The following is an 11,586-nucleotide window of genomic DNA, read 5'->3' on the forward strand; positions in this document are numbered from 1 at the left end:
CTGGTATGTCTAAAATCCATAAGTCAGACTTTTTTGTAGCCAAATCCGACAATAAACGTCCCTTGGAGATACTGTAAAAAGATAAAAAAAATCGCTTTTTGTTCTTTCGTGGGTGGTCAGAATTTTTTTTACTCCCTCCCCCCCCCCAGAATAATAAGGTCCAGTTTTTCAGATTTTGCACCCCCCCCCCCCCCCAAGAAAAATCCTGGGTACGGGCCTGATAAGTGTAGTCAGAAAAAATCCGCTCGACGGAAATTCAGGCTGTCACTTGAAATAAAAAACGCAGCCATCATCACCAATTGTCAGAGACACAAGCCATTAATACCTGTTTTCAAAAGCATTATGTTCGTGTTTGACAGGAGAGCATAGCTTATTCTATCTGTCGTCTGTCTAAGTCATCTGTATGAGATGCACCACCCCCCCTGCTCGCCGCCCCTGTGAGCAGCCGTGCCTGCTGAATGACTACAATTATAATTTTTAACTAGTTCTAATTGTAGTTATAATTCGTTATAATTATAGTTAAAATACTTGGAAAACACATAGCTTTTTATATCGGGCGAAGCACTTAAAAGTAAACCAGGGGCACATAAGTAGGGGCAATCATCTATATTATATTGATGTTACGGTGTTTGTGTGGATATCGGGCTATTCCTGGTACCCTTTTTTTCGTTTTTTTTTTAAGGAGAAAAATACCCATAGCTCAGTGCACCTGATGATTTCCGAACTTCGAATCTTTCAGCCCCCCCCCCCCCCCCCCCCCCTCGTAACTTATTTCAGAAATCCCAGTTCTGCTTTGCCCTCGAATTGGTGAGTCTACGGAAAATACCTGATGAACGGATGGTGAACAAATCCCCGAAAACGAAAATTACGCAAGTTGAGCGTGCGCAGTTAAAGCACGTCACAGCCTGTTCACAGGCCTCACGGCAAAGGAAGCGCGAGATCCTTGGACAGTGAAGGGCAGAGCGGGTAAGTGAAACCTATCTTTACTCAAACCATTTTTAAAATATACTGTCCTGATATCCTAAGACTTCATTTAGGGACAAAGAATAATACAAATATTCAATCGATGATACTCATTCAAATCATATACACGAATTACCATTTGATTTCCCACACTATGTTAAGGGCGTTTTACATTAGGTGTTGTTTTTAGCCCGTGCTTGTAATTTAGATTAAGCCAGAAGGTGCAAGAAACAGACATATATAACAAAGTGTCACTATATAAGGTTTATTGTGAGATTGTTAAATTGGCGGCAAGTCGGTATTTTCGTAACAGTTGACTGATCTCATTCTAGTTAAGAGAACAGCAATGGCTAAGATCAAGCATTCACACTAAAATCTAAATGTCTTCAACCTGAAAAAAATGATACAGCTATTTAATAACAAAAGTAACTAAAAATTAGAACCTAAATCTGAAAAGGAGGGAAAAACCTGAAGAAACTGATGTGTAGAAACCTGTCTAGGGAGACAATGCAATGAGGGGATGATCATAAGACCTGCCACCTGCTAGTTGAACAATTTCAGTGATAGATACCAGGTGGTTGCAAAACAACCTTTAGGGAAATCCCTAAATTATTAAACCCTCGACACGTTCAACTCAACCAATACGGTATTACCACATTTCAACAAAGAGTTCACAAAGAAGAATCAATGGGGAACTCTTAATTCAAAAGGTTCTATCCAGGTAAAAACGAAAAATGAGGAGAAAGTAGGTGTTCTTTTAATTCATTGGTGATTCTGTTTTGACTTACGTTTTGAGCAAGGAATGTAAATATTGTTAATTTTCTTCATTGAAAACAAGACAATATTTTCATAGACTCTGAATCCAGATATTCCATATATTTATTTGTTATAAGCGAAATATGCATTTCTTTTCTGAGGATCTGAGCGTTTTAGGAGCCAGACATTAAAATTTCGTTGCAAGGGACGTTTGATCATTGCTATTTAGAGCATTGTTGAAATGTTATTGAATAAGAATTATGGTATTTATTTAACAGTTTATGTCAATGTGGATATTCTGCTGGGTGTGTGATACAGCTAAACTCTAAACACATCATAAAACACATCTTTTTATTTTCCAGAACAACTAGTAAAATGCTTCTCCGTACTGGATGCGTTTTGCTAGTTTTCATCTCCGCCGTTAGCTCTCGATCTCTTCATCACAATGGTAGGTGATTTAAATTTTTCATAATTTTTTTCTGTGGTGAACTGATATGTCATTAGATTCTTTCACTCTAAGTTCACAGCTCTGGATCCGTTTTTTATCATCTTATTTTATGTCATTTCATCTAATAATTATTTTGTCTTATTAATGTTCGACAATCTAGAAGACCTCGATACACAAATTATAAACCAATAAATCATGAAAGTAACATCTGAAATTTTGAAAAAAAATATGTAAACAGATGCTATAGCTTTGAGGGTTAAATTGCAGAAACCAATCTATTTACTTACGTCTGCAGTATGGAAGCGAGAAGCTGATAGCTGTGGCGGAGGATGCGCCGCGGAATGTGCTCCGGCATGCACACTATCCTGTTGTGAAACGCCGCCTCCTCCACCTCCATATGAAGCTCCACCACCCCCACCTGGACCACCAGGTCCAGACGGACCCCCTGGTTTTCCAGGCCCACAAGGTCCAAACGGTCCTAAAGGACCACCTGGTCTTCCAGGTCCACCAGGCCCTCCCGGATTTCAAGGACCCCCAGGGAACCCAGCAGGCGCCATTGGCCCTCCTGGACTACCTGGTCCCAATGGTGTCAACGGGCCCCCAGGCGAGTTGGGAGATATGGGCCCTCCTGGACCTCCTGGCCCTCCTGGACCCCAAATGCCTCCTGGCCCTCCAGGATTGCCTGGACCACCAGGACCAGCAGGACCTCCAGGAACCAACGGTGAACTAGGACCCCCAGGTGATGTAGGCCCACCCGGGAACCCAGGCGGTCCTGGCTTACAAGGAAACCACGGAAATCCCGCCGGTATACAAGGCCCTAATGGACTACCAGGACCAAATGGACCTTTAGGACCACCAGGACCTCCAGGTGACATGGGACCACCCGGTCTTCCAGGACCCCAAGGACCACAAATGCCTCCAGGTCCCCCAGGATTACCGGGGGCTCCAGGGCCAAAAGGACCACCAGGAACGAATGGACCACTAGGACCCCCAGGCGATGTAGGACCACCCGGAAATCCAGGCGGTCCTGGCTACCAAGGAAACCACGGAAACCCCGCCGGTCCACAAGGCCCTAATGGACTACCAGGACCAAATGGAATTTTAGGACCACCAGGACCTCCAGGTGACATGGGACCACCCGGTCTTCCAGGACCCCCAGGACCACAAATGCCTCCAGGTCCCCCAGGATTACCGGGGGCTCCAGGGCCAAAAGGACCACCAGGAACGAATGGACCACTAGGACCCCCAGGCGATGTAGGACCACCCGGAAATCCAGGCGGTCCTGGCTATCAAGGAAACCACGGAAACCCCGCGGGTCCACAAGGTCCTAACGGCCAGCCGGGACCACCAGGAATCAATGGACCACCAGGTCCATTGGGTGATGTAGGACCACCCGGTCTTCCAGGACCCCCAGGACCACAAATGCCTCCAGGTCCCCCAGGATTGCCGGGCGCTCCAGGACCTAAAGGACCACCAGGAACGAATGGACCACTAGGACCCCCAGGTGATGTAGGCCCACCCGGAAACCCAGGCGGTCCTGGCTACCAAGGAAACCATGGAAACCCCGCCGGCCCACAGGGTCCTAACGGTCAGCCAGGCCCACCAGGAATCAATGGTCCTCCAGGTCCATTAGGTGATGTGGGACCTCCAGGTCTTCCAGGGCCCCCAGGACCTCAAATGCCTCCAGGTCCCCCAGGGTTACCAGGCGTTCCAGGACCTAAAGGACCACCAGGAACAAATGGACCACTAGGACCCCCAGGCGATGTAGGACCACCCGGAAACCCAGGCGGTCCTGGCTATCAAGGAAACCATGGAAACCCCGCCGGCCCACAGGGTCCTAACGGCCAGCCAGGCCCACCAGGAATCAATGGTCCTCCAGGTCCATTAGGTGATGTGGGACCTCCAGGTCTTCCAGGGCCCCCAGGACCTCAAATGCCTCCAGGTCCCCCAGGGTTACCAGGCGCTCCAGGACCAAACGGACCACCAGGAATAAATGGACCACTAGGACCTCCAGGAGAAGCCGGACCACCCGGAAACCCAGGCGGTCCTGGCTACCAAGGAAACCATGGAAACCCCGCCGGCCCGCAGGGTCCTAACGGCCAGCCAGGCCCACCAGGAATCAATGGTCCTCCAGGTCCATTAGGTGACGTGGGACCTCCAGGTCTTCCAGGGCCCCCAGGACCTCAAATGCCTCCAGGTCCCCCAGGGTTACCGGGCGCTCCAGGACCAAACGGACCACCAGGAATAAATGGACCACTAGGACCTCCAGGAGAAGCCGGACCACCCGGAAACCCAGGCGGTCCTGGCTACCAAGGAAACCATGGAAATCCCGCCGGCCCACAGGGTCCTAACGGCCAGCCAGGCCCACCAGGAATCAATGGTCCTCCAGGTCCATTAGGTGACGTGGGACCTCCAGGTCTTCCAGGGCCCCCAGGACCTCAAATGCCTCCAGGTCCTCCAGGGTTACCGGGCGCTCCAGGACCAAACGGACCACCAGGAATAAATGGACCACTAGGACCTCCAGGAGAAGCCGGACCCCCCGGAAACCCAGGTGGTCCTGGCTACCAAGGAAACCACGGGAACCCCGCCGGCCCACAAGGTCCCAATGGACAGCCTGGCCCACCAGGAGTCAATGGTCCTCCAGGAGAAATCGGGGAAATAGGACCAGCTGGACTACCAGGACCCCCAGGACCTGCTAGCCCTCCTAGCCCACCTGGTCCTCCAGGACCACCCGGGCCAAAAGGACCTCCAGGACCAAATGGACCACTAGGTCCCCCTGGAGAATCCGGACCAGCCGGAAACGCAGGCGGTGTTGGTTATCAAGGAAACCACGGAAACCCAGCCGGAGTTCAAGGACCCAATGGCCAGCCTGGACCTCCAGGAATAAACGGACCCCCGGGACAAATCGGCGAGATGGGACCCCCTGGACTTCCAGGACCACCAGGGCCCGCTAGCCCTCCTAGCCCACCTGGTCCCCCAGGGCCACCCGGACCTAATGGACCTCCAGGACCAAATGGACCACTAGGTCCACCCGGGGAATGCGGACCAGCTGGAAACGCTGGCGGAGTTGGCTGTCAAGGCCACCACGGAAATCCCGCTGGATCACAAGGACCCAACGGTCAGCCCGGACCTCCAGGAATTAACGGACCTCCGGGACAAGTTGGTGAGATGGGACCTCCAGGTCTTCCTGGACCACCTGGTCCTGCAAGCCCACCAAGTCCACCTGGTCCCCCAGGGCCACCCGGACCTAAGGGACCTCCAGGACCAAATGGACCACTAGGTCCACCCGGAGAATGCGGACCAGCTGGAAACGCTGGCGGAGTTGGCTGTCAAGGCAACCACGGAAATCCCGCTGGATCACAAGGACCCAACGGTCAGCCCGGACCTCCAGGAATTAACGGACCTCCGGGACAAGTTGGTGAGATGGGACCCCCAGGTCTTCCTGGACCACCTGGTCCTGCAAGCCCACCAAGTCCACCTGGTCCCCCAGGACCACCCGGACCTAAAGGACCTCCAGGACCAAACGGATGCTTAGGACCCCCAGGAGATGCTGGACCGGCTGGAAATACCGGAGGAGCGGGCTGCCAGCCTGCGCCTCCCTGCCCTCCCGCATGTGAAACCGTTTGTGTAACTTCATGTCCGTCTTACTGCTGCAAGAAGTCTCTAGCACACAAGAAATCGTTCCTTCATCATCATCATCATCACAACAAGTCAAAGGCGAAGAGATCGGCCAATAGCGAAATGAAGAGAAGGATCAGTCGTGGTACCATCAAGTCAAAACACTAGAATAGAGTAATTAAAGACATTTCTAGTTATATATAAATTCACAGCAATGGTTCAGATTATCCGATGTTAGTTTTTGCATTGAATTTTGTTGTGCATGCGTCTGGATTAAGGTTAAAAGGGAATTCGCCTTAAAAAAAATTTCTGCATTTTCCCCTGAATGATTAATGTAAGCGTTAACTGACAATGGCTTAACCAAAGCCAGTAAAATTTTAAGAAATCATTTTCTACAAAAACTTTACGAAAACAATTGCACTGAATTAGTTTGGATTTTAATGAATCCATCAAGAAAGCACGAGTATTGAAGGTTATCTCCATTCATTGCTATGTCGAGGTTTGGTTTAGAGCTTATATGCTCATAAAGTAACGCATCGTCACTGTTGCGATATCATAAGTGATATTATCTAATAAATATCTTTAAAATTATGACATTTCTAATTGATGGCATCCAGTTCACCGACCATGATACCTTTTTGTTACATGCTGTATACTTTACCCTTATATAGACCCAAAGGTCTAAAACCTTCCGCCCGATTTCTTTTCCTTTCAATGACTGTTGTGTACTGACAGCCCCAATGAACTCGAGCTTTGATCGATTTCCCGTAGTGCGAGTGATTGGAATTAAAGTTTATTGACTGCGTACATCCCCTTGCCCGAAAGCCGTGTGATAAGCACACCATGAGAACTAGAAGAAGGGAAAATGTCGGTGATGCCACTGGGGAGGGAAAAGGGTGTAGAGGGAGAAGAGCACTCAATATTTTCTGCCTCTGGAAAATTAACAATACATTTAGGGCACACATTACAAACTATAGAACTTGAATGCGAACTATACCATTCCCTTGATGTTAGACCATCCTTTGACATGAGCGAGCATCCAATTAACCGTTTTCTTACTATAAAATTATATCAATAATTATGTTTAGATTTTTATTTCGTTTGTGCGTAAATACCCTATTAACATTTTACTTATTTTTTTGGCCATTTTATAGTAAATTAAAAAGATGAAAGATCTCAAAAATACACGAATAGGTTACTCAATATGTGTGTCTAAGGACCATCCCACCACCACAAAGCCAACCCATTAGCTAAGATAACCTGTGTCTGTGGGTCGTGCACCAACATTCGCCCAACCCACTAGCCTTTTAAAAATTCGGTTAGACTAAATAAAAAGCTTTAGTAATTTGGATGAGAGAGATGATGTGTAAGGCACGCGAAAGGGCGTGTTTATGGGTCATCCACCAGTTTGCGACCTTCCTTCTAGCTTAGACAATATTGGTAAGACTAATGAAGTGGAAAAATGTCTTTGTTATCTTATGCCCTGAATTAAAAAGGTAAAATTTATTATTGCTGAAGGGTTAGTTCCAGCATCTATAGTTTTCCTTTTAAAGACGTTATTAATATAGTTCAATGTTGTTTTTTTTTCAGTGAATTACTGCTTGAAATCTTGTTATTTCATATGTTGTTCTAAGGTCGTCATCTGTGGAAAAGATTAATAATCAAAATGATAGCTGAACATATATATATATATACATATTTCCTGTTACTAGCCACAGCAATTGTAAATGGGAGAACAAGATTTAAGCAAAGCTAAGGTTGCAATTTAGAAATCTCAAGCTAATGAGTCGGTTTTTGCTGGATATATGAGCAATGGTCATACTACCAAACCCTTTATTCGACACCGGCAGCAAGGAAAGGAGGCAAGCAAAGGAAATTTTTTTATCCAATTGCGTGTAATAATTATTTTTCGTTGAACTCTAAAAACCCGAAAATCTAGATATAAATTCAATATGCACCAACATACAAAATATCCAACAAAAAGCTATTTTCAAATTCGCTGTAATAGTTTTGGAAATATGCGCGACCGTAATGAATGAAGTGTTAATCTCCGGTTGTTTATTATCAACACAAACTTGTTACCATTCTTAATAGCGATTCTGGGTAAATGGAATGGAAAATCCCTGCATTCATCACCTTAAGGTTTTCTATTTTATTATTATTACTATTTTATCTGTTAATTCTCTATATAAATAAAACTAAAACCCTAAAAGTACTATTGTCCATTGTGTGAGAACAATGAGTTTTTTTACGCTTTTTTACACGACAATTACCGAATTACCAACCATTGCGCGATTTGATAGAAAAAACGGTTTTCTATTTTTCTAGACGTTAACTGTTAATATGAACAACACTCATTCCTAAAATATTTTCCATAAACAATAAACACCCTACAGTGAATATTAGAATCGACCTTTTAGAAAAGTATGAGTGAATATGTGATCTCCAGCAAAACGTGTACACGGCAATTGCCGAATATCCAACCATTGTGCGATTTGATAGAGCCACGACTAGATTTTCTAGACGTTAACTGTTTATATCAACATTTATTCCCAAAATGTTTTCCATGAACAATAAACACTCTACAGTGAATACTAGAATCGATCATGTATAAAAGCATGAGTGAATCGGTGATCTCTAGCAAAGCGTGTGACAAGGGATTCCTTTTTTTCACTTTGCAAATATTCGTTATGAGATGAACACCAGGTGGCGTTTTATTCACCGCACCAAAAAACACAGATCACCTGTTGCCATTATTACCTATTTAACACCCTAGCTGATCAAAGTTTCTAAGATAAGCATTTTGACTCCCCTAGGAATTATATATAGATTTTTTTTCATCAAATCCTGTTAGACGATGGCAAAGCGCACGATTTTGGTGTTAGGTCATCGCGTTTTTCTAATTTGTCGCCATGATTCAGCAAGCCCAGCCTGGCGACCCATGAATGACCCCACCTGTAAACATGACAAATGAGGCAGTCCTGTTACCTCACTTCTGACTCTTTCTAGACCATAATAATTTATGATCTCGCAAAGGTCAGGTATATAGAACAGCAGTAGCTTGGGTCGTCAGTCATTTCAACTCTCGACAGCAGAAAGGTAAGAAGTTTCCTAGCCTTGAGAAAAACTTTAGAAAATTTTCTTAAAGCAACTACCGCATATTCATATTTCAATTTTCCTATTCGTTTTAGCCAAATCATTTATCCTTTATGTTGTTTTCTTTCTAATTTACATCCCCTGACCTTCATTGGATTTATATGGACTCTTCAATAAATCTCTACATTGTTTTCTCTTTTTAATTTCAAGTATTTCTTTATCGAACTAGACAAGCTTATGTCTATCAATTAGTCAAAATATCTTGCTTTGTTTAATTTCTGAAATTTAATGCTTTATAACATGACCAAATTTTCACTTTGTTTTTACTTTGATTTATATCAATTGCATCTAATTCCCCTATTTGAATAACTGATAATAGGTCAACCGTTATACCTTTTACAATTTAGCCTTTTCATATAGTATTGACTGTAGAAATCGCAAAAAACGTTTTTTGCTCTTATTTATTATTTACGAAGATATAACGTCATATGAAAGCAAAACTTTATATTTTTCACCAAGTAGAACCGGTGATCATCTAAAACAATATCTAAAATGTTGTTTTGTCTTTCTTTACAGGCCGAGATGAAGATTCAGATAGTCATCTGTTTGGCGCTTGTCGCCGTCATATCGGCCAAGTCGGTCAAGAAACATAAGTCAGGTACGTCTTTTACCATTGCCGTTTTTCTTCCTTTATGATTCGTGCGTTTCCTATTCAAAACAAATGAAATGATGATGATAGTATGGGTGAATGATGTTTGATTTTCCCAAAGGAGTTTGCGTTTTATTTTTGCCCATCTCTTTTACAATTTGGTACTCGTCTACATTTGCCACCCAGTCTCTAGTCTCTATTCGCCATCTTTCACCACAAGGATTACTGTTCATTTGTCCCAATCTCTTTGGCAAATTAAGATTGAAGTCTCGACACGGAATTGTTTTTTTTTTTTGCCCTAAGGGATAACTGTTCCTTTTCTCATAAAAAAGTCAAAATGTATATATATTTTTTGACACAGGAATTTTTTTATTTGCTAAAGTTTCTTCGATAAATTCTGCTACTTGTTAAATTTTGCCTTAAGGATTCCCGTACTTTTATTTTTATCTAGGAATGTCAAAAAACGCGTAAAGCCACGCCTTTTGGACACCTGTTTAATGCGGCCACCCGTTACTTACGGTCTGCCGTTACTTTGACCAATTTTTATTATTCTTATGGATAAATGTCCTGAATAGTCACGTAAACGTTCACGTTTCACGCTTACCGTTTACTTTGCATTGTCAGGAGCCAAGAGGCAGTGCTGTCCAGTTCCATGCCCGGCACCATGCCCAGCACCTTGCCCGGTACCATGCCCAGCACCTTGCCCGGCACCATGCCCTGTACCCTGCCCAGCACCATGCCCAGTACCCTGCCCAGCACCGATATGTGCTCCACCACCACCCCCACCACCGCCACCACCACCAGCCCAACCAGGACCCCCAGGACCTTCTGGATGCACCGGACCACCCGGATCACCAGGATGCCCCGGACCTAAGGGAATGATGGGACCCGCCGGACCAAGTGGACCCCCCGGACCACCAGGACCTCCACCACGCCCAGGACCCCCAGGACCTCCAGGATGCATGGGACCCCCCGGAACCCCAGGATGCCCTGGCCTGAAGGGCTGCCCCGGACCTTGTGGACCTCCCGGACCCCCTGGCCCACCTGGACCTCCTGGAAACCCCGCCCCACCACCACCACCTCAGGTGTGCCCACCAGCACCTGCGCCATGCCCAGTACCTTGCCCAGTCCCCTGTCCAGCGCCCTGTCCAGTGCCCTGTCCAGCGCCATGCCCACCACCATGCCCATGCCCACCACCATGCTGATAAACACAGGGATACCATGTATCGAGTTTAAAATTGGTTAAATAAACTGTTAATTAATTATTACAACTGTTGTTGGTATTGTTGTTCTTAGTATGTAATTCACGCCACTTGAATTCGGGAATAGCAAATCAGATTATCAACTGACAGAAAACCAGCCCGCTCGGTGTAGGAATGGAATCACGACAGGAGGGAACGAGGGGTGCAGATATTCGTAAAATCAATTGAGCATACCAATATAATAACAGTACTTTACATAGAAGCCTGCTCATGAAAATATAGGAAAACAAATCGAGAAGTTCGAAAAGACATTCCGTCTGCGACTAACTCCCCCCCCCCCCCCCCCGTTCCCCCAATAGAAGCCCCAAAATGTGTCATTTGGCACTAAGGTGTTGAACAGTGCTGCAAACTGAGAAATTCTACAGCGCATTATTCAACACCATAGCAGGGGTTGGCGGGACATGTTAACTCCTCCCCCTTCAATAATTTTTAAAAGCCGTATAATTTCAGCTTGTAAATAAAGACAATGGCATACCCCCAATATTCATGACTGCACCAGATATATAACAAATATTATTTGTGTTATTGACTATAAATATTGTAACAATCACATCTTGGTACATTTTCATGACAGAAGGTGAAATTTATTATACCCAGTTTTCAGCAAGCAGTGCATGTATATTCAAACATAATAAATACACTTACAAGAAGACAATCATTTTTCATCCGTTTAATACCGAGGGTTTCAATCATCCACAAACTAAAAGTTGTAGGACTGCATGTTTTTGTGAGCTTTTGTCTCGTTTGAAGAATTAAAAGAGGACTTCAAGCGAAAGACAAGTGAAAGTAAACGT

At 45.1% G+C, this 11,586-nt stretch overlaps 1 protein-coding gene across 1 annotated transcript; it reads left to right on the forward strand.

Annotated features, from left to right (window-relative positions):
• The first annotated feature begins 1,633 nt into the window (after window positions 1-1,633).
• LOC5521154 (collagen alpha-1(I) chain-like) lies at window positions 1,634-10,798 on the forward strand. The gene is made up of 6 exons (XM_048720966.1): window positions 1,634-1,708; window positions 2,082-2,167; window positions 2,463-5,948; window positions 8,859-8,884; window positions 9,458-9,539; window positions 10,155-10,798. The coding sequence occupies exons 1-6, from the start codon at window positions 1,698-1,700 to the stop codon at window positions 10,733-10,735; spliced, it is 4,272 nt and encodes a 1,423-aa protein (XP_048576923.1). The 5' UTR covers window positions 1,634-1,697; the 3' UTR covers window positions 10,736-10,798.
• The last annotated feature ends 788 nt before the right edge of the window (window positions 10,799-11,586 follow it).

This window comes from Nematostella vectensis, chromosome 2, assembly GCF_932526225.1.
Source record: "Nematostella vectensis chromosome 2, jaNemVect1.1, whole genome shotgun sequence".
Taxonomy (NCBI): Eukaryota; Metazoa; Cnidaria; class Anthozoa; order Actiniaria; family Edwardsiidae; genus Nematostella; species Nematostella vectensis.